At 45.2% G+C, this 23,761-nt stretch overlaps 1 protein-coding gene across 1 annotated transcript in view; it reads right to left on the bottom strand.

The window, feature by feature from the left end:
* Window positions 1-23,458, bottom strand: part of NINJ2 (ninjurin 2) — a 78,504-nt gene extending 55,046 nt beyond the window's left edge. The window contains exon 1 of the mRNA XM_047742287.1: window positions 23,370-23,458. Within this exon, the coding sequence (XP_047598243.1) occupies window positions 23,370-23,402 (33 nt within the window). The 5' untranslated portion in view covers window positions 23,403-23,458. The remainder of the gene's footprint in view (window positions 1-23,369) is intronic.
* Window positions 23,459-23,761: the final 303 nt, after the last annotated feature.

Genomic DNA, 23,761 nt, shown 5'->3' with positions numbered 1-23,761 from the left:
AAACAATGAATTCTGGAACACTGAAAAGAAATTTTAAAAATAAATAAGAATTTTAAAAATTTAAAAAATAAAACAAATCAGTGAATTAATTAACCAATTAATTAATTAATTAATTATAGCCTGCAAAATGCAATCCCCAAAGGGCATAGCCTTTCCACCCCACCGATTTTTCCTTCTCAAAGGCTGGTGTGTGCGCCTCTGGCCACAGACTCCCCACAGAGAGGTTCCAGCTCAGCCATGTCCCCTCCCGGGGAAGATAGGGAGAAGGAAGGGAGGGGGGGGCTCAGTTTTCTTCTTAGTGTTCTGGAGGGAAAACAGCTGCTTCTTAAATGTGTGCAGGGATCAAGGGTATATTTGAAAATATCATAAAATGCCTTCAACCGTTGAACAAGGACGGAATTGAGCCCTGGGGCTGTGGAGGGGAAGAAGGAAGGGCCAAGTACAGAGGGCTTGTTGGGGAGGACTCAGCAGCAGCCCATCCCAGGCTTGGGACCAGCATCTTGCCAGCTCATTTTCTATTTCTAACCCAAAGTCAGGCACTTGAGTCTCGTACTCCAATTAGCAATTTGGAGACAGCACTGGGGATGTATATAACAGAACAGGATGCTCTCTGGATGAAAGTTTTGAAAGAAAACCAAAACGGAAGGCTAGCTTCCACGCCTCCGCTGGACAGTCTCTAATGACCCTTGGGGAATGTTCTGGACATGCATGGGCATCTGCAAATTTACTCACCTGAGAGTTGCTTCTACTTCCTGCTCCCTGGGATTGGAAATGGGAGGGGCCAAGATTCTCCTTGAGTCGTCTGTGTGATTTGTTTTTTAATCGCAGTGATCCACAATCCCTTCTCCTGCTCCTCACCCCATTTTCAGTTAGAGGAAAAAGAAGGTGAAAAACAAGACACCAAACACAAAGGTTTTGAGAAATCCCATACTGAAACTCCTGGAAGGCTGGAATTAGGTATAAAAGGGTGGAAGTCCAGATTTCTGCAACATCTCTTGGGGGGTGGGGAGCTGAGTTTACTATATGCCCTTTATTTATGTATTTTTGTATGTGTATATGTATGTATTTATATATTTTATTTATCATTTATTTGAGAAAGAGAGCGCGTGCGCAAGCACCTACAAGCAGGGGGAGGGGCAGAGGGAGACGGACTCCCCACTGAGCAGGGAGCCCAACCAGGACCCTGGGATCATGACCTGAGCCAAAGGCAGACTCTTAACCACCTGAGCCACCCAGGCGCCCACTATGTGCCTTTTAAAATGAGGGGAGATTTTTCACCACTTCAAAATTATACCAGAAAAATGTACAGATGAGAAAGTAACTAGACCATGAGGAATCCCAAAATATTTGGTAAGGATGCTCAAGTGTGGGGAAGTTCAGCTGAAATAGCAATTTGTGGGCAGAATATTAGCTGGGAATTGGCTGCAGAATTACCATAGTTTGAAGGGACGCTGGGGGTGAGGGGTAGGATGAAGTTTGTACTCAGGTTCAGGCGATGGAAAGGAGTCAGTAAAGCTAGTTCTGTGTACTTAGGGCTTAAAGTCCTAACCAGCCGCAGGGTGTCCAAGGCATGACCGGTTAAGTCGGATCAGAGATTCCATTGAGCAAAAGCAGACAGGAAAACAAATCTCTCTATCTCTCTCTCTCTTTTTTGTTTGTCCTGGTTGAAAACCACACACAGTAGCCATCTGAAGAAATTCCAGTGTCGGGAGTGTTCAGGCAGGGGAGGAAGGATAAAAATGCAGCCAGCCTCTGACCACAGGGGAAATCAGTCTAATGGTTCCTCATATGCCATTGTCTAGCACTGAGCTCTGGAATGTTCATGGGGTGTCCTTGCATATCCCATGATTCTAGCCCATGAAACACTTCCTGCTTACCCTCTCTTTTCCTGTGACCCCCCCCCAAAATGTCAACTGGCAAGGCTCCACATTCCTCTCTGGGACAGAGCAGCTTGGACCACTTGTGTGCATCACAGGTAATCTTTGGCTGCTGAGGCAGAGAGCACTGAGTGGAGAGAAAGTGCTAGGTCCTGCTGAGCATTTAGGGGAATGGAGGTGGGATGAAAGGGCTAAAAGTCAACCGCAGTGGTCCCCAGTTTTTGTGGATCTTTTCAACACAAATTCTAGTTGATCCACTAAGAGCTTTAGAAAACTTGACCTTTTGTTAAAATGAGGAAACTAAAATTACAGCCCTGTCCATAGCTTGGTAGCTTTGGAAACATGGCACCACAGTGAGGCAATCCGGGGAGAGCGCCAAACCAAACCAGAACCCAGAGTAGAAATTTTAGGCCATTAACACGAAAGATTAGTGGGTCTGCTTGAACTTGGGCAAGATCTTACAGGATTTTAGATCCAGTGCATTTTCTAACACTGGATTTCAATTAACAGGGGTTCTGAAACACACCTCAATCTGACATAGGACTTGGGGCAAAGATCTACTTTTCTTTCCAGGGAAGTCTTATGATAACTGAATCAATTCCCCTTCTCTAAAAACCTACTACCCCACATTTCCTCCTGGACAAATCAACCTAAAACTGTACCACCATCCTTTATTTTAAAAATTAATCATGTCATTTAAGAACTATTAAGGGTATCCTATTGTCTTACTAAATCAAGTGCACACTCTTCTGCCTGGTTATTTAAAAATCCTACATAATTTAGCCCCACCCCACTTATCCACCACTGCTCTCCCACACACACCCTCTGATCTAGTTGGGCTGGCCTTCTCACTGTCCCCAGATAGCTCATTCATTCTTGCCTTCGTCTTAATACCCCATATTGTTTCCTTTCAACCCTGGAAACTGAATTTACGTTTCCTCTTTAAATATCCTGGAAAGACCCTACATTTGGAGATTTGGGCAACTATTTCCTTTTTCATCTTTCCCATCTCTAGATGATTATCCATTTATATATATACTTTGCCTCCCTAATTGCACTGGAAGCCACAATGGATGTAAATTTTGTGTTACAATGTCCCACATAAATTGTGCTCAATGAAGAACCTCTGATTAATAGCGATTCTTATTTCATGAGTTAAAGGCTGAATGCACACACAGAATCAGTCTCATTCCCATCACGTGGGATTTCAAAACAGCATCACTTGCAAGCATATTTGGGTCCTCTAAGTTTGGTAACACAGGGGAAAAAATGTAAAGAATGGTTGTGCCCAAGATAGCAAGGGATGGGTTCAAAATAGAACAAAATGCTTGCTCAACACTGACCATTTGAATGCTAGTCTGAAAATTGGGCACCTCCAGAATGTTGCATTCTTCCTAGCATTCAAATCCAGGGCACCATAACATTAGTTACTTAATCCTTTGGTGTTTAAGACTTTTCCTCCTTATTCCCCCCTTGATGGAGTGGGTACAAGGATAAGAGTTTAGAAGAAACCATATTACTTCTTAAAGTGGAATAGAGCAGACATATAGACCAATGGAACAGAGTCAGAAATAATAAGCCAGAAATAATTGATTTTTGGCAAGGGTACAAAACTATTCAATGGGGAAAGGGCAGTCTTTTCAACAAATGGTGCTAGAAAAACAGGATACTTCCACATGCCAAAGAATGAAACGGGACCCTTATCTATATCATATACAAAAATTAAGGCAGAATGAATCAAAGACCTAAACTTAAGAGATACAACTATCTAATTCTTAAAAGAAAACCTAAGGGAAACTCTTCATGACATTGAATTTGGCAATGACTTCTAGGATATGACACCGAAAGCATAAACAACAAAAGAAAAATATGCAATTCGGACATCATCAAAATTAAAACTTATGTACAAAGGATACTATCAAGGGAGTGAAAAAGAACCCACAGAATGGTAGAAAATATTTGCAAATCATATATCTAATAAGGGATTAAAATACAAAACATGAAAGAACTTCTAGGACTTAGAACAACAACAACAACAAACAATTCAAATGCAGACAAACAACTTGAATAGTCATTTCTTCAAAGAAGATACACAAATGGCCAAGAGGACATAAAAAGATATTCAACATTATTAGTCATTTGGGAAATACAATCAAAATCACATTGGGGACACGTGGGTGGCTCAGTAAGTTGGTTAAACATCTGCCTTTGGCTTGGGTCATGACTTGGGGGTCCTGGGATTGAGCCCCATGTGAGGTTCCTTGATCCTCAGGGAGCCCACTTCTCCCTCTCCCTCCCCTCCCTCCTCATGCTCACTCTTTCTGTCTCTCTCAAATAAATAAATGAATAAATCTTTAAAAACAAACAAACAAAATCACACTGAGATACCATTTCTCACCTATTAGGATGGCTATTATTAAAACAAAACAAAACAAAACAAAAAATATTGGTGAAGTTGTGGAGAGATTGGAGACCTCATGAGAACTGAAGGCTGGTAAGGATGTAAAATGGTGCAGCCACTATGGAAAACAGTATGATGGTTCTTCAAAAAGTTAAACATAGGCTTCCCATATGATCCAGCAATTCCAGTCCCAGGTATATACCCCAAATAATTGAAAGCAGGGACTCAAACAGATAATTGTACACCAGTGTTCATAGTATTCAGTATTCACAACAACCTAAGGTTGGAGGCAAACCCATTCATCTGTCAACAGATGAGTGGATAAACAAAATGTGGTGTATACATACAAAGGAATCTTATTCAGCCTTAAAAAGGAAGGACCTTCTGACACAGGCTACAATATGGATGAACCTTGAAGACATCACACTAAGTGAAATAAGCCAGTCACAAAAGGACAAGAATTGTATGTTCTTTATATGAGATACCTAGAATAGGCAAATTCATAGAGATCCAAAGTAGAATGATGGTTGCCAGGAGCTGGGTGGGGGTAGAGGACATGGGAAGTTATTGTTTAATGGGTATGGAATTTCTGTTTGGAATTAGGAAATAGGCAGTAGTGATGGTTGTGCAATATTTTGAATGTATTCAATGCCACTGAATTGTACACTTAAATGTGGTTAAAATAGTTACTGTTGTGGAACAGATATTTTACCTCAGTAATTTTTAAAAAGAAAGAAATAGCACCTGAATCCAACCAGGAGGAAATAATCAGACAAACCCAAATTGTGAGTCATTCCGGGGCTCCTTGCTGGCTCAGTTGGTAAGGCATGCAGCTCCTGATCTTGGAGTTGTAAGTTCAAGTCCCACGTTTGGTGTAGAGATTACTTAAATGTACTTTTTAAAAAAAATCTTTACACGTGAAAAGATGCTCAACATCACCCATTGTCAGAAAAATACAAATCAAGACCATGATGAGATACCATCTCACACCTGTCAGAATGGCTAAAATTAACACTACAAGAAACAACAGGTGTTGGCAAAAATGCAGAGAAAGGTGAACCCCCTCACATTGTTGGTGGGAATGCAAACTGAAGCAGTCACTCTGGAAAGCAGTATGGAGTTTCCTCAAAAAGTTAAAAATAGAGCTATCCTATGACCCAGTAATTGCACTACTAGGTATTTACTCAAAGATACAAAAATACAGACTCAAGGGGGTACATACATCCTGATGTTTATAGCAACTTTATGAACAACAGCCAAATGACGGAAAGAGCCCAAATGTCCATCAACTGATGAATGGATAAAGAAGATGTGGTATATCTATACAATGGAATATTACTCTGCCATCAAAATGAATGATATCTTGCCATTTGCAATGTCTTGATGGAGCTAGAGGGTATTAGGCTAAGTGAAATAGGTCAGTCAGAGAAAGACAAATACCCAGGATTTCACTTATACGTGGAATTTAAGAAACAAAACAGATGAACATATGGGAAAGTGGGGGAAGAAAAAAGAGAGGGAAAGAAAGCATTAGAGACTCCTAATGACAGAGAACAAACTGAGGGTTGATGGAGGGAGGTGGATGGGGGACAGGCTAGATGAGTGATGGGTGCTAAAGAGGGCATTTATCGTGAGGAGCACTGTATGTTATATGTAAGTGATGAATCACTGAATTCTGCTCCTGAAACCAGTATTGCATGGTATGTTAACTAACGAGTTTAAATTAAAAATTTGAAAAGAAAAAAAAAAGCAGGTCATTCTACAAAACGTCAAGATGAGAGGACACTCTTTAAAAATGTCAAGATGAGAGGACAAAAAAAGGGAGTAGGGTGCTGTCGCCAATTAAAGATGCCCAATGCAATGACTAATCCTTGATTGTATAAGAGCCTAGAGGGCATTGTTGTGTGGCAACTGGGAAAAGTGAATATAAATGGTACACAAATGTGGAATTTCTCCTGAGTGATAATTACATTCTAATTACATTAGGTGGGAGAATACACTTCTTGGAAGATATATGCTGACGTCTTTAGCGATGATTTCTACAACTTCCTTTCTAGTGGGGAGGAGGGTGCCTCTGTAGAAAGAGATCAAGTAAATATATAGCAAAATTGATGAATGTAGAGGAAGAGTTTCCAAATATTCCTTGTTCTAGTTTTTCTACTTTTCTTTATTGGAAAATAAAATATTATATGAAAAACATAGTCTAGTCCTGTTGCTTCCAAAATGATCAGGGAAACACTGACTTTCTGTGAATCCATGACCAAAATGTTGATCTGTTTCTCATCGGGTCGTCCTGTATTACTGAACTGCCCCCCAGGGTTGCCAGAAGAAGCTGGCAGGAGTATTTGGGAGGTGAGACTAGATGCCCCTGACAACAGTGACTCTTTTTCTTTTCTTTTTTTTTTTTAAGATTTTATTTATTGGGGCGCCTGGGTGGCTCAGTGGGTTAAGCCGCTGCCTTCGGCTCAGGTCTTGATCTCGGAGTCCTGGGATCGAGCCCCGCATCGGGCTCTCTGCTCAGCAGGGAGCCTGCTTCCTCCTCTATCTCTGCCTGCCTCTCTGCCTACTTCTGATCTCTCTCTGTGTCAAATAAATAAAATCTTTAAAAAAAAAAAAAAAAAAAAAAAAAAAAAAAAAAAGATTTTATTTATTTATTTGACAGAGAGAGAGCACAAGCAGGGGGAGTAGCAGGGAGAGGGAGAAGCAGACTCCTCCCTGAGTGGGAGCCCATTGTGGGGCTCAATCTCAGGGCCCTGAGATCATGACCTGAGCTGAAGGCAGACGCTTAACCAACTGAGCCACCCAGGTGCCCCAACAACAGTGATACTGGGCCCTCCATTCACTTCCAGGGTTGCTTCTCTGCCCTCTCATAGCACATAACATCTGTGCTGTCGCCCTTTACTGTTTCGGAAGCTACTGTGTGGCATTCAGGGTTTTAAGCCCCCAAAGACCAGGCCATGCCTCACTTTTCTTTTCTTCTTCTTTTTTTTTTTCTAGTAGATTCCACACCTGGTGTGGAAGTCAATGCACAACTTGAACTCATGACCCTGAGATCAAGACCTGAGCTGAGATCAAGAGATAGATCTTTTTTTTTTTTAAGATTTTATTTATTTATTTGACAGACAGAGATCACAAGTAGGCAGAGAGGCAGGCAGAGAGAGAGAAAGGAGGAAGCAGGCTCGCTGCCTAGCCCACTGAGCCACCCAGGTACCCCGTCTCACTTTTCTTAGAACTCTCGCCCTGCCAGCATCCCTGATCCCATGCTTTGTCCAGAGCTAAATACATAGTAAATGCCTTATAAGCATTTTTCTATTAATTGACTATTGATTCTCCCATCAATATAGACAGAAAGGCAAGCATGGAAGTACAGGTTGTCAAGGATCGAGGGAAAAGGTTTATCCCAACCAAGGTCTTAGTATGATGTCGGCTAGGGCCTTGCAGAAAGGATTTCAACTGTGGGCTTTGACACAATCTAAGTCTCTGTGGCAACCAGGTGTTACTGGTTTAGGTAGTGATTAGTGCTTAGGGGTGGGGTAAAAGAAATACAGCCTTGGCTAAAGCTGATGAATACCTAAGTACAGAATGTCCCTAACTAGGTCCCATAGGGCAACTGCTCTCACAGCCCTGTGAATTCTTCCCAAGGAAGCAGAGCCAAACAAAAGGACGGAGGATCTCAAGAGAGGGAGTTCTCGGGGCACCTGCATAGCTTAGTGGGTTAAGCGTCTGACTCCTCAGCTCAGCTCAGGTCTTGATCTCAGGGTCATGAGTTCAAGCTTCACACTGGGTTCCACACCAGGCATGGAGCCTACTTAAAAAAAAAAAAAAAGTTCTCATTTGGGTTTCTTGAGCAGAGTCGCTGTGCCTTAAAGAGCTTATCTGCACCACTTGGGAATCAAGGAGAACAACGTGACCCTCTCTCTACCTGAGACTGGAAGTGAGAACAGACCTTTGCGCTGCCCACAGGCCCAAGGAGTTGCAAGAGAACGCGTAGGCCTGGCGCATTCCAGCTCCAGCTGAGACACCCGTGCGCTGCTGTGTTGCGGCTTGTTAAGGGAGTATAGACTTGTCTTTCTTGTCTTGAGTCATTTTTCAAGGAGGCTGGAAGAACTGAGAACTAATAGGTGAATTTCCTCTCTGTCCCAACCAAAGCTGCCAGGAGGCAGGCTCTAGGCTCTGTTGTTATATACAGTGTATTGCTATTTCCTATTAAGTGGCAAGCACTGACACTTGGGTTTGAATTCCATTTAATATTTTATTACATACCCTCTTGTACTGGTCTGGGATTATTTCATCTAAGTTCCCAGTTTCCCCACCAGCTTCTTGGAGAAACTATGGTCTATGCTACTTTACCACCTGTGGTTCCTCCCACATCTTGTACCTTACACAGTAAGGTGTACAAGGTGTACACGAGATACACAAGAAATATACAGGACTGTGTAAATAAACTATTCTATATCCATCCTGAGGCGGAGCTCCATATTCCGATATGGGAGAGATTTCTAATTCATATGAATGTGTCAAAAAAAGAAGAAGCCATTAGGTACAGTATGAAACCCTTTATGCAGTAAAGAAACAAGGGTTTGGTCCACTTATCTGTTTATTTCCTTCCTTGTATATTCCCCTGGTCACAACATTATTATAATTAGTGGAGCAGAATTCGGTAATCTCCTTTTCAAAAAGAACTCGTGTTAATGTTGAGTAATAAGGCAGTTAACATGGGACTGCTGCGGGTGCCTGGGTGGCTCAGTTGGTTAAGCATCTGCCTTCAGTTCAGGTTCCATTCCAGAGTTCAATTCCAGAGTTCTATGATCAAGCCCCACATTGGGATCTCTGCTCAGCAGGGAGTCCACTTCTCCCTTTCCCTCTCCCTCTCTCTCAAATAAACAAATAAAGTCTTTAAAAAACCCAAACAAAACATGGGACTTGCTGCAATAATGTCACATTTATATAGCATTGGCACGGAGCAGAGAGACATTGTTCTTTGTATTCTATGTGAATTAATAGTCCTGTAAGAACCTGAGGGACAGAGAGGTTAAGGAATTTGCCTTAGGTTAGACAGCACCCCAAAGAAGTAGAGGACCCAGGATTCAAACCCAAGCAGTCCAGCTCCAGAGCCTGTATTCTTAACCCCTATGCTAAAGGTGTCCAGGTAATGGCCCCTTTCCCCACCCCTCTCCTACCTTCTCTGTGTTTCTACATCTTTGGTATGCTTCAACGATGACATGCAGATCACTGTGTGAGAATTAACTGGAAAGAAAAAAATCCCGTTCCCCACCTTAACCTATGTCCTCATCTATGGATTTGAAATTTCAAGGTACCTATAAGGAGCTACTGATGCCTTCTAGAAACTATGTATGGGCTGTTACTGAGAGATCATGACCATTTGCCATGTCTGTATTTAGTCATGCGATATACATAGATTTCCTCGGCAAGTGCCTCCTAAGGACGGTGGTAGTCCAAACTGTGGAACACAACACGTGGGACCCCAGCCTCATAGGCAAGGCCGATGTTGGTCCAGGTGTAATGAATCTTACCTGATGGAAGGTGGGGCGTGGACCGGGTAACTTTTTTGAGGATCATGGGTAGGCATGTTTTACCTTCTCAAAGCCCTGAGGCATTCCGACGGATGTTACCTAAAAGCAAATTAGGAGGTTTTGCTCCAGGCCCAGGTCCCCAATTGTGTGTTGAAGCTTCGTGCTGTTTCAGATTAAATCAGCATGCTTCAAATTTGCCAGCTATTATCACAGCAATATGTATCCCCAGTTCACACATGGAATGTTTGCTCTCTGGCAGCCAAACGCACTTGGAACTGGCAGTGATGATCTCATAGAGCCGGAAAGCTGAGCAGTTAGTCAGATGATTAACATGTTATTGAGATGGAGGAGTTGAGCATCATTTAATGAAAATATCTGGGTGTTGCAGAATCAGAAGTTTCCAAAGTTGGGGGCAGCTTAAGAACCCTCACAGCCAGAGTCCTTATTTTCCAAATGTGGAAACTGAAGCTTTATGAAAGGATAGATAGCAGGGCTTCTGGCCTGAGAAAAGTTAAAGTGGGTTTCTTCTAGTACAATACACCCTAGAGAAACAGCCCAGCTGGCTGCTCAGACTTCCCTTTTCATGGCTCCAGAACCTTCTGTGCTCAACTACAGTCAGTAACTCATCCTCCCTTTTTAATGGTATTCCTTATTTTTAAATGACCTGTTTGTATTGTGTTTATTCACGTTAAAAAAAAAAAATCATACCCCCGCCCCCCTTGGCTCCACTGCTACACATTCTTTCCGCTTTCAGTAGCAGAGGAATGGAGGGCTGTAGTTTGGAAATGGGGGTGAGAAGTGATCTTCATAAATTATTTGCATGTCCTGAGTCTACGGATCTTCAGAGATAGGTCCTCCAGATGGGTTTCAGGCTTCTCTCTTAAGGAATTATGTTTACCAGGTGGAATTATTCGACAATTGGCTTGTACTATCTTAAAATACTAAACAACAGACCTTGACTTATTGATGTCTCATCAAAACAAAAATCCTTGTCTTCCATGTATAAATGCTCTCTGGCTTTCAAAGCTGCTTCTCAAACAGTCCTACCCTCTCTCTGAGAGGGAGTAGTTCTGAGGACATGAGCTGGGTCTGCTCTGGGGGGGCACAAGAAGGATAGGACCTGGGAGATTGATGTCCTTCTCAAGCACTGTGAGCACCAAAGGTGATTGTACAGAGTTGCTCCTAGTGCCTCACTTTCCCCTTTCAAGACTGGTTCTGTTTATGCTGAGTTTACAGGTCAGTTCCAGTTGGAAATGCTTCGGACAAAAGCAATGGCTTGTTCTTTCTCCGCAGAATGAAGGGGAGAGGAAGAGGCATGTGCAATGAAGGAGGAATGTGCCCTAAGCCAGGATGCCTCTCACGGAAGTCAGGAAAGAATTCCAGATCACTAGCTTTGATTAGATCTCTATGTTAAAGAAGTAGGCTCTTGGGGAATCTTTTCTAATATTGCCCCAGAGCTAGGTTATTTCCTAGTCTGGCCCCCAAAAGTGTTCTGGAAGACAATGTGGCCTTAGGGTAGAATTCAGCTGCCCACCATTAGTCTTTTCATGCTCCTGGCAATGCCTCACCCAGGGAGCAGGACCGGGGCGGGGGGCGGGGCGGTGACCAGCGATGGAGTTCCACAGCCTGGGAAGCTGATCCCCGCTGAACTACTTGCTAGCTGTGACATTCAGCAGATTAACTCATCTGAACTTAAGTTTTTTTTATCTGTAAATGGGGTTAATGATAACTACAAAGTTGCTCTGAAATATAAAAATGAATATGTAAAGTGCCTGCTTGATATAAAGTGCTCAGAAAATGGTAGCTATTATTATTAATAACATAAGGGAAGCCTAGGGGAAACTCAGCAGGAAACCGAGGACTCAAGGCGAAGAAGGAACCGAAATAGTCCAGACCCAGCTCCACCCACCGAGATCAGCAAGTGCCTCGGAGAGGGGGAGAAGCAGGAAGAGGGTCCTCGGCCTTCCCCGACCCGAAGCCGCCGTACTGTCAGGATCCGAGCCAGAGGCTGGGCCAGGCCGGGGTGGGCAAGGGGCTGTTTTGCTTCAGCAGAGGGTGAGGTCGGCCCTCGGCCTTCTGCGGGGGAAGGAAGAGGGACAGCCACGTAACAAAAGCTCAAGGCCAACCCCCACCCCAGCAGGCCCCGGGACCTGAGCGGGAAGCAAGCCTTTCGTCCGGCTTCCCCGTTCTCCGCCGGCGCTGTGAGAGTCAGCTGACCTGCGGTCGCGGTCTCGAGCCCGCCCCGCCCCTCGGCCCCGCCCTTTCGACCCTGCGGCTCCGCGAGCTGCACGCCCAAAGCTAGGGGTGTGAGGGGTCCGCGCGGCGCGAGCCTCCCCCGCAGCCAATCAGCGGACACCTGGCCGCGCGGCCTCTTCAGCTCTCTCCCCCCCCACACCCCGCCGCTGCCAGTCTGGGTTGGGGAACGGCGCTCTCCCGGGGTCCCTTCACGGACGCGGGTTTCCTTATGAAAGGAATAGTCACATTCCCTGGGCAGCCTCTGCCAGTGGGCGCACCTCTTAAGGGCAGGCCGGCTGCCCGAGGCTCGCGGTGACCACACTATGCCGTCTCTGTTCTGGAGCTTTCTGAGCTTCCACCGAGGGCTGCCCCCAAACACAGCGCCTTTTCTTCCCTCCCAAACCAGCCCACCTGCGACCCTAACTGACCCCGTCCCCTCCAGCTGCTGGGAGACTGAACATAGACTGAGCACGCCCGCCTGCAGCGGACCTCAGTCTCCGGCCCCGGCTAGAGGAGCGAAGGGAAGGGTGGTATTTGCAAATACTCAGAGGTGTTTACGGTTTCAGAAGCTCGAGCCTGAGTAAAGCTGCTGGGCCGCCACTCAGATCACCGAGAAGGGACACTTGATCCCGCCCCTACTGTGTGCCTGCAACTTGACTTCTGTTCTCTCTCCTAATCCTCACAATCTTCCCCAACCCTGTAGAGGGGGTACCATTATCCTAGTTCTGGAACGGGGAAAACCAAGTTTCTGAGAGAGAAAGAATTGTACAACTACTGAAGGTTAAGTTTGCAACTGGAAGCCATAGTTTTTTCTAAGTGACTGGGCTTCATACCAGGGCGCCAAGTAGTGCCTAGACTCAAACCCCCATGGGTTCCCTTGTTTGCTTGGGGGAGCAAACAGCAAGGGCTGTAGATATTCCCTCAAGTTATGGGCCTTTCCAGGCCCTTTTTACATTGTAGGAGCAGCCAGTCCACTGAAGAGACCACCAGCCAACTCCCCTTTCAGGTCTTAGAGTGGAGAGCACCTTCCTTGCTCCGCCCCCAACAAGCCTAGGTCAGCTGCTCCTTACAGCACCCCTCTATGCCTTTTTTGGTAGTCCTTATGACACAGCCTGTTGCAATTTCCTTAGCTTTCTCCCTCTGTAGCTGGAGGGAAACCACCTGAGTGTAGGAAAGAGATCTTGACTAAAACCTCAGCATTTGGCTGAAATGCCAGGCATGGTCCAGCTCCCACGACACAAGGCTGGAGCAGGGGCTCTGCTTGAAGAGCACTGAACTAGAGTTTGGAGGTTAGAAGTAGGGTGGAAAGGGAAACTGGAGACAACTATAAAAAACTGACCTGTAAGAAGCTCAACAATAACAATAATAACAATGGCTAGCATGTATTGTTTATTGCGAAGCTGGCATTGTTGTAGCTGGCATTGTTCTAAGTGCTGTAGTCCAGTACTACCCAAACTTAAATATGCATTCCAGTTACCTGGGGATCTTGTTACCTGGAGGATTCTGATTAGTACATCGCGGTGGGCGGGGGGGAGGAGGGAAATGGTGCTGAGATTCTGTGATTGGTAACCAGCTCCCCTGTGATTGCATGAATCATACTTTGTATAGCAAGGCTTTGTGTGTTAATTGATTTTATCCTCTTAAAGGCATTATGAAGTAGGTATCACTATTACTATTTTATACACAAGACAGCTGAGAGGTTAAACCCGTATGAACTAAGGTCAAATAAATAAACTGCAAGGCAATGAGGAAAGGGGGAATGGTATGAGCAGGTACAGTTGTGGAAGAAGAAAGACAATCCTAAGCCAAGGAAACAGTATTTACAGAAGCCTGGCATGCAGGGAAAGGGGCCAGGGGCTACAGCAAAGGACTGCTTCACCTATTAGGCACCATGTGTATAGTATTCATGAGCTTTCCAAACACCCCAAATATTTGAGCTCTGAAAAAAAATGTCTTGGCACCTGTACGCAAAAACTGAACATTTAAGTGAGTCATTTCAACATTCAAATCATTAAAAATCCCTTCAAAATCTTTATATTAAAAATTCATATTTAGTGAACAATAGGGGTATATTTTTAATACATCTGATAAAAAATGGAGCAGGGCCTCCCAAGCCTAGGGCCTACTAAGGACAAGATAGGCCCCAGCCACACTGAGTTTGGATGTAATCCTGACGGCAGCTGGGAACCACTGATAGAAGCAGGAAAATGTTCTCTGTGGTTACAGTGAAGAGAATGGATTGGAGGGAGGCCAGACTGGAGGGCCAGTGGCAGGAGACAGATAGGCGTTTATAGACTTTCAGACTGCAAGACAATCTCTCCTCGGTGCCAAGATTAGCGGAAAATGATAGCTTTGTACAACCCAATTATTGTTTGATTCCTCCAGCCCCTATCTGACTCAGCATTCCAGATTTGCTTAAGATCTGGGGACAAGAGTTTTGCCAAATCCTTTCTCATTAAGGCTGGGCACTACAGTCTAGGGGAGGTGTGTTTAAGAGTCCACCCTTGTGGGGCGCCTGGGTGGCTCAGCGGGTTGAGCCGCTGCCTTCGGCTCGGGTCATGATCTCAGGGTCCTGGGATCAAGCCCCGCATCGGGCTCTCTGCTCAGTGGGGAGCCTGCTTCTTCCTCTCTCTCTGCCTGCCTCTCTGCCTACTTGTGATCTCTCTCTGTCAAATGAATAAATAAAATCTTAAAAAAAAAAAAACTTTATAAAGAGTCCACCCTTGAATCAGACAGCCACGAGTGTGAACTTCTGCTCTGCTCCTTGCTAGCTGTGTGATTTTGTATAAGTGATTTAACTTCTCTGAGCCTCAGACCCCTTATTGGGCATAATACATACCTCCTGGAATCCAAGCAGCTGTTACCACATACATGCCATTATTCTGAGACCTGGTTAAGTTTTCTTTAGGCGGGAACTGAGGCTGGGGTCACTAATTTCATCTTTTCATCCATTTTCTGCGGTAGAAATTATTATTCCCACTTTGCAGATAAGGAAACGGGCTCGGAGATTAGATAGTTCAATGAACTTGGGGCAGAAAGTTGGAGCTGGAATTTTGTTTTATTTTTACTTCTGCATGTGTACTCTCTCCAGCCGTCAGCATCTGCTGTCTTATCCCAGTCTTTGACTGGTCCAGAACCTGTTTCCCTTAGTCACGGCACGAATTCGTCGTGATGGCCAATGCCACACCACTGCGTGCTCTCCTCGGTTCCACCATTGCCCTTCCTCTCCAACCTTCCCTAGCCTCCCCACTACCTTGCCTCCACCCCCGATTTTACAGCTTCTGGATTTCCCTTATTAAAGAGACAGCTTGTCCCTTTGAGAAGCAGACAGAACCGCCCTAGACTGGGATGCTTTCCAGAGTACCTCCCTTTAAAGGGAGTAGATAAGTAGGTCACATCAGGATGGTAGGGGAGGAGGCCGACTTCTAATGGGAAGGAGGAAAAGTACTGCACATCACGTGGAGAATGGAAAACAAAATAACAGGCCTCCTCTCTGTATCTCTGACTCTCTGCTTCTCTCTGTCTCTCCATCTCACAGTCTCAGTGGCAGTTCCCTGCTGGCCATTACTATGGGGACCCCACAGGGCATACTGAACTCTTGGGGTCCGGGATGCCACTGGAAACCGCAGTGAGCAGGAACTGGAAACTGCATCTCCTTGCTAGCTGTGTGACTTTGTATAAGTGATTTAACTTCTCTGAGCCTCAGACCCCTTTTTGGGCATAATACATTCCTCCTGGAATCCAAGCAGCTGTTACCACATACGTGCCATTATTCTGAGACCTGGTTAAGTTTTCTTTAGGCGGGAACTGAGGCTGGGGTCTTCCTTCGTTCCCTTCCGTCCCACCCTGCCTCCTCTTCAGGTCCTCCCACAACCACCAGTCTATGTTTTCCATTTATATGGAGAGGAGAGATCTCCGCTTGGACAGAGGATTTGGAGCTCCTGTCCAATTCCTGCTCCCTGAGGCGCTGAAAGCACGGAGACTTGCAGCTTGGAGGTTCCACAGGGCTGGGAGGGCACTGGCTTTGCAGCGATTGCTGGGAGCAGCCAGGGATCTGGTTCCCAGAGATTCTGCTGTGGCAACCAGAACAAGTCCCGGGCCTTGCAGGAGAGCAGCTTCCCCACTCCCAACCCAAACCCCATCGAAGGCAGCTCGCCACAAGGCACGCGATGAGTGCTAAATGACAGAGATGGCGGCGGTGAAAACCGGGAGACAGAGGGCAGGGCGAGGCACTAAAGGTCCCGCACTGCCAGCCCCGCCCTGCCCTGCTCTCCCTCGGGAAGAGCCCTGTTTGAATCCTAACGCCTGGCGGTCACTTTCTAGGGGCGGTCACATTTCTAGGAAACTGCCTCCGAAGCGCGGTGGGAGAGGAGGTCGTGGTCGCGCCAGTGACACCAGCCCAGCTGTCTACAGATGAGTGCTGAAAATGGGTATCCAGGTATTAGAGTCCCTAGCCTCGGTGCCTGGGAGACCGGGGTGGCTCACACACGCAAAGACCAAGGTCAGATTCTTGCACCTGGGTCTAAACAGTCCCAGTTCCCTGAATGGGGCTTTGGAAACAGAGTTCACCTCTGCAGAGGCCCAGGGTTTTCCGATCCCTCGGCTCAGAGCCTGGTGGACTGCCAACTCTGAGGCTCACCGCTTTAGGAATCGGATGAGCCTTTGTGCCCAGACGCTCGGGATTGCAGGATGCGACTTGCTCCCACCTGGCCGCTGCCCCCTGCCCTGCTTCCTCCCATCCTCAAGGCCCGGTATTCCGGAGCTCTCTCTGTTCCACCCCTGCAGGAAGGGAGTACTTCCCCACCTCCACCCCCGGTGTCTGTGCCTTGGGGGAAAGTTCCATCCTTGCCCACAGCTGCTCTTCTCCCTCCATGTGAGGCAGGGCCAGGTGAGGACATCATCTTCACCTGGGCCCTTCCTTATGCTTCCTCTCCGGAGGCTGGTCTACACACTCTTCCCCAGGCTGGAGCCAGCCTACACCACCTCTCATCAGAGTGGGTAGAAATCCCCACAGGTATGTGGCAGGCAAGTCATAGCCATGACAGGGTGGCGGTGCCCCCATATTACAACAAGAGACTTAGATCCTTTGTGCTCTCAGATAGTGACAGGTAGCTCCTCTCACCTGGCATCCCATCCAGCCTGAGCCTCTTGCTTTGCCAGCAACCCTGCGGGATCCCGGTCCCTGCCTTGCTGTAGGCTCTGCGCATGCGCAAGCTCTACTCCCTGGCTTATCTACGATTGCCTGGGAGGACGGGGCCCAGGCTTGGAGCCTCCATCGCAGCCCCCCACAGCAATCAGCAATGTATCTGGGCAGCGGTTCTGAAACTTCGGAGGGCATCAGAATTACCAAGAGAATGGTTAAAATACAGATTGCTGCGCCCCCGTCCCCAGGGTTTCTGATCTAGTAGGTCTGGAGGAGGAACTGAGAATTTGCATTTCTAACCAGTTCCCAAGTGATGGTATACTGCTGCTCCAGCGACATTTGAAAACCAGGGAGGGTGATGGGTGTTAAGGATGGCATGGGATGAGCACTGGGCATTTTACGTAACTTATGAATTACCGAACACTACATCTGAAACTAATGATATACTATCTGTCGTCTAATTGACTTTTAAAAAAAATATTCAAAAATTAAAAAAAAAAAAGAAAAGAAAACCACTGAGCTAGAGTATAGCAAATGGAAAAACCAGGTTTGATCTCTTGCCCTGCCACTTTCTTGCTCTGAGATCTTGTACTTGACCTTTCTGAGCTTCATTTCCTCTTCCAGTAAAGGTGGAGTAAAGACCACTGGATGGTTAGGAGGATTAGATTTCATCATGTATTTAGTAGAGCCTCTCATTGTGCATGGCAAATTGAATTATGAATTAGTCAACAAATATAATATATATTGAGCATTTTGTTGTCCATTGGATACTCTTCCCAGTGTCATGGCTGACTTTGGGCAGATCATATGTGAGGATTCTAAGACCTAGTTAAACATCACAACTCTGGACTGTTTTCTCTCCAATAAAATAAGACTTTTGGTCTACCAGACTAATGGCCCCTCTGAGTCCCATATAGGAAGAAGCTCAACTCTGGGAGGGACCTTAGGTCTTGGGAGGCATAGCCTCATTCCTTTTCCTTGCCCACCCCTTTTTAGGACCTCCACCTGCAAGCTCGAGTGCTTCTGCAGAGCAAAGAACATCAGTCACTGGTCAGCTCATCCTTGAGGAGAGTAACGTGGCCTTCACTGTCCATCATGATCTGGTTCCAACCTGCCTTTATAATAATAATCCCACTGTTTTTCCTCCATCTACCTTAGAGCCTAGACAAATGGGACTACTCAACATTCCCCCAATACACCCTGTGATGCTCTGCTTCCAGGCTTTGTTATCACTGTTCTCACCACTGGAATATCTTCTACTGGTCAAAGTCCTACTCATCCTTCCAAGTCTAAGCAATGACTGCCTCTTCCAAGAAGTCATCCCAAATCCTTCTGTCATCTGTCTAGCTAGTTGGCTATCATCTTTGTATCTGTCTCTCTACTTAAGACAAATGATTTTGTATTTTTCTTTAAATGATCGAAGGACAAGTTACTGCAGTTGTTAGGTATAAGATCTAATTAAATCAGGAAACAACCACTTCACCCCCTCCTCTTTGTGTCCCTCTGAAGGGACTATGTAGAAACTCAGTGGTCTGCAGGTTTGTCCTGGGATTTCAGATTCCTAAAGTCTGTTCTTGAAGCATACTGAGACATAAAACACAAGAGTGGAGATTCTATATAAAACTTTTAAAATGAGGGATGGCCACTTACATACAAGGAGATGCCTACTTACATGGAAGACTAGTCAGCTGTTTATTTTCTATGGTAATCAGAGTCGGGAATAAATATATATGTGTGTATATATCTGCTCATATTCACGGATTTACTCATTTGCATATAGGCACATCTGCTTCTCTAATTTTCTTTTTTAAACTACAGGGTTTTTTTCCTATTCTAAATATATGCATTAGTGAAAATGTGCAAAGGAAATAAAAAGTAAAAATAAAAGTAAAGTAAAAGTAGAAAGTAAGTCATTCATAACCCCAAAATAACCAGTATTAACATTTTGTTGTATTTCTTGTGAATAGTTTTCCTGCACATATTTACTCTATATGATTTTTAAAGGAATTGGGATAAAATGTTTATATACTTCTGTAACCTACTTTTTTGATTTACATATGATTAGCATTTTGGTACTCTTTTAAATATAATTCCCAAACACTGGAAAAAATTGTTTTATGATATCAACTTACAGATGTACCAAAATGTATTTAATCATCCCCTCATGGTTGGATACTCCTTTTTATTATAAACAATATTTCAGTGAACATCCTTACATATCTGAACACATGTCTGACTATTAGGCCCATTCTAGAAGTGGAATTACTGGGTCATTTTTTCTTTCTTAAAGATTTCATTTTTTGGGGCGCCTGGGTGGCTCAGTGGGTTAAGCCGCTGCCTTCGGCTCGGGTCATGATCTCAGGGTCCTGGGATCGAGCCCCGAATCGGGCTCTCTGCTCAGCAGGGAGCCTGCTTCCTCCTCTCTCTCTGCCTGCCTCTCTGCCTGCTTGTGATCTCTCTCTCTCCGACTCGGGGCTCGAACTCATAATCCCAAGATCAAGAGTCACATGCTCTACCGACTGAGCCAGCCAGGCACCCCATTCTGGGTCATCTTTAGTGTCTTGATATACACCATCAAACTGTTTTCTAGAATTTCCATTTGGAAACATCTCCTCCAAAATACTTTAGCTTCATCTTAGCAATAAAAATTTTGAAATCATAAGTTTGATGGATCCGTTCCCTTTTTTGTAACACCCACTATAACTATAAAGATGGCCATTCCAATAAAAAATGATCAGCCAGTGGTAGTCCCTTTACTACCCATTGGTGGTATTATACCCCATTTTTGGGAAATACTGTTTTATTTGAACAGTTTCTCTATATTATAGTTGTGTATATTTCTTCCACTTAATTATAAGCTTTCTAAGGTTAGGCACCATGGTTTATTTGGCGCTTCTTACAGTGCTGAAGCTCAATAAATATTTGTTCTCCCTTTGGTTTGGTTTGGTTTGGTAATGAGATAGTGAGGAATAGGAATCAATCTATATACTTAATATAAATGATGTCTTCAAGATCAGGATTATAAGGGATATTTATATGGTAAAGAGAGTTGCTCCAATTTAAATACTCTGCCATCATTATTTGAACTTGAGTTTTGAGGTGTTTAGAGTGGAAAACAGTAAATCATTCACATACTTTCTAGCTGTCTTTCTTGGGGTAAATAATACATTTGCAAGTTTAAGAATTAGTCTTGGGGCTTTAAGCCAGAGTAATACTATTTAGCTCACGTAGAATTCATCCCACCATAATGACCTCATAAAATAAGAACACTTTTCCAGACCTAGCAAGCACAGAGGGAAATAGAGGGTCATTGATTAGTAAATATCGGTTAGTAGATGAAATAGCTTAGCTACAGTCCATGTATCTTTACCATCCCTGGAAAACCTCAGAAACAGAGGAACTAATATTTACTATGTATATAATATTCTAGGGACTTTATATATGTCTTTCCTCTGGATTTCCTATGTAGCTGCCACGTGAGGAGAGGGTAAAATCATACTACTAGGGAACAGGTGTTTCTGCCTCTCCTTAATCCAAACTTGCCTTCTTCCCAGAACCGCAATGACTGTTCCTGAGAAGCGTCCAAGACCTAATCAGATCCAGAGAGCTGGACAGGAAGATGCAGAAATTCATGGATGATCTTCTGGCCAACCAAAAAACTAAATGACCAAAGGCAGGTGTGAACAAGATACCAGAATAAAAGAGTATAATTGGAGAAGAGAGAATAACTCTAATAAAGAAGAGAAGGGCACCCTAACACTTTAGTTACCTGATAGAAATGAAGACATTTATCAAGGCCTGGCCAGTAATGTTCTCCTCCTTAGTTCCACCTACCTCCTTCTTTCTGAACCATTCTTTTTTTTTTTTTTTTTTTAAATTATTCACTGCTCTTTTTTTTTTTTTTAAAGATTTTTAATTTATTTATTTGACAGACAGAGATCACAAGTAGGCAGAGAGGCAGGCAGAGAGAGAGAGAAGAGGAAGCAGGCTCCCTGCGGAGCAGACAGCCCGATGTGGGGCTTGATCCCAGGACCCTGGGATCATGACCTGGGCCGAAGGCAGAGGCTTTAACCCACTGAGCCACCCAGGCGCCCCTGAACCATTCTTTTAAATGTAGAGTCCTTAGCCCATAACTCGGGATTGTTTAATTCATCAGTGCATAAAAAAACTTGTTCTTCAGAGACTGAAAATGAACAATACCGCTTCTTTAGCTACTAAGGATCCAACAGAGACAAGAACTAGAGGAAGTAAAAAGAAAATACATCGAGGGGGGGCGCCTGGGTGGTTCAGTGTCTGACTTTGGCTCAGGTCATGATCTTGGGATTGTAAAGTGAGCCTAGCATCAGGCTCCCCGCTCAGTGGGGAGTCTGCTTCTCCCTCTCTCTCAACCCCTCACGCTGCTTTCTCTTTTGGTCTCAAATAAATAAATAAATAAAATCTTAAAAACAAAATACACCCTAGCATCAGAAGACCTGGGTTGAGGCCTGACTTTGTCAGGGTCTGAGTCATCTTCTGCCTCTTATTCAACCCCTCTAACTCATGGTTTCCTTAAGTCAACCACATACACGTATTTTCTGAGCAACTACTGTGTACCAGGCATCGCCCTGGGCACTAGGGCTACAGCAATGGAAAAAAACCAGAGGAGATCCTCTTTTAATGGCATTTCTGTTCTGAGATTTCTTAGATTGGATAAGTAATCAAACACTGTAACTTCAAATAGTGAGAGTGCTATGGAAGAAATGGAACAAATGATAAAGACAAATTGGAAAGAGGGTTCCTCTGCAGAGAGTGAAGGGAAGGTCTCCCTGAGGCAGAAATATCTGAGCTGAGATCTGAATATACTAGAAGGAGAAAGACAGAAGGGCTAGCAAACCCTGAGTCGGGACCACATTTGGGGCTGTGTGACCATCAAGGAAAATGGCCCTGTGTTGTGGTTGTACTGGACCAATAGCTTTGACACAGGACTTCTGGTGATCCTAGGATTTCCCTGGCCGTGTATCAGGGGTGAGGGGGCCGGGGGTGGAGGTTCGACTAATGCCAGGCCCGCAACACCCTGCCCAACACACACTCCTTTTCTATTTTCTTTCTTTTCATTTCTTCTTTTCTTTTTTTTCCAAGATTTTGTTTATTTATTTGACAGAGAGAGAGAGGGAACACAAGCAGGGAAAGTGGGAGAGGGAGAAGCAGGCTTCCCACTGAGCCCAGATGTGGGGCTCAATCCCAGGACCCTGAAATCATGACCCAAGCCGAAGGCAGACACCTAACCGACTGAGCCACCCAGACGCCCCACGCACTCCTTTTTCATCTGAAACACACACCAGGGTGTTGTTGAAGCTTTTGCCTGAAGGACAGATGCCATGATCAAAAATCCTTGGTCTCAGAAGTCCTTCTCCTCTCCGTAACCGTCCAACTCTATGAAACTTTGCCATACAACCTCTGTGATCCCTACAGAAGGGTTGACTTCATCCACTAGACAGACAGGGAATGCTGGTTCCAGGGACCTGGCTCTCCTCTCACCAGAACAACCCAACACTTTCCCCTACAATGATAGATTGTAACCTCGGATGCCCTCCAAGCCTGTCCCAGGTAGCCAAGGACATACATCTCTGCCTCCTCCTAACACATTACACTGACTTCCTCTTTTCCCCCCACCTCCGGGCCAAATGAGACATTCTGCCCTACACAGGAGAGCTTTGTGGAGAGAGCTGAGGAGTGGTTCTAGCTTTTTCCAACCTGTAAAATGCAAAGTTGGCCAGCTGCCTCTCTTCTTAACTCTGAAACTCCTATCTCTCCTTGTCTTTAGAGAACCACCCGGCAGCTCTCAAATAAGTCTCTACTGTCCTGGGGTTTGGAAGAAAGAGCTATGCCGAACTTGAAATCATCTTCTGGTAACATGCATCTAATTGGCTCTTTGACTGACAAGAGGAAGCAGAGGCCAAGAGGGATTTAAACAATCCCTTTCTCGCGTATTTCAAAACAAGCAAAGAACCAGACAGGGAAATGGAAAGAGAGTAAAGAGACAAAGCTTAGGGGACATTTGAAGAAGGGGGTGAGTAAGAAAGAGAGGGGGAGGTGAGGGAGAGAATATCAAATGACCAAGATATCAATCCTTCCTTCCCTCGATGTTCCCTCTGCTCCCCATCTCCACCCTCTCATGCTCTCTCCCAGAGAGAACTTACTTGGAGGTCGATGATTTCTCTTTCTGATTCCATCTTGCTGCCCTCAAGCGCCGGCCTTCACACGCACTGCTGCTGCTAACCGACTGCGTGGGCTACTCCAAGCTCTGCTGTCTGAATCTCTCCTGCTTTCTTTGGGTGGGAGAGAGCACACAGCTGGCAAGACAGACCTGCTATTCATCCATGTGCTGTGGGCTGCCTGTCCTGACCTCAGCCCCTGCAGGAAGTGTACACATGCATACCCTTGGCGTGTGTGTGTGCACGCACATGCGTGTGCACTCCAGGGGCTGGCGGGGGCACACTGATAGGTAGCCTTTTGAGTTGGTAGTGACAGCATCATTTTCTTGAGTGGCGCCAATGCCCCTCCAGCCCCAGAGGGGCTGACGGAGCTCACT

This window comes from Lutra lutra, chromosome 8 (assembly GCF_902655055.1).
Source record: "Lutra lutra chromosome 8, mLutLut1.2, whole genome shotgun sequence".
NCBI lineage: Eukaryota > Metazoa > Chordata > Mammalia > Carnivora > Mustelidae > Lutra > Lutra lutra.
This window is presented reverse-complemented; position numbering and strand designations above follow the sequence as displayed.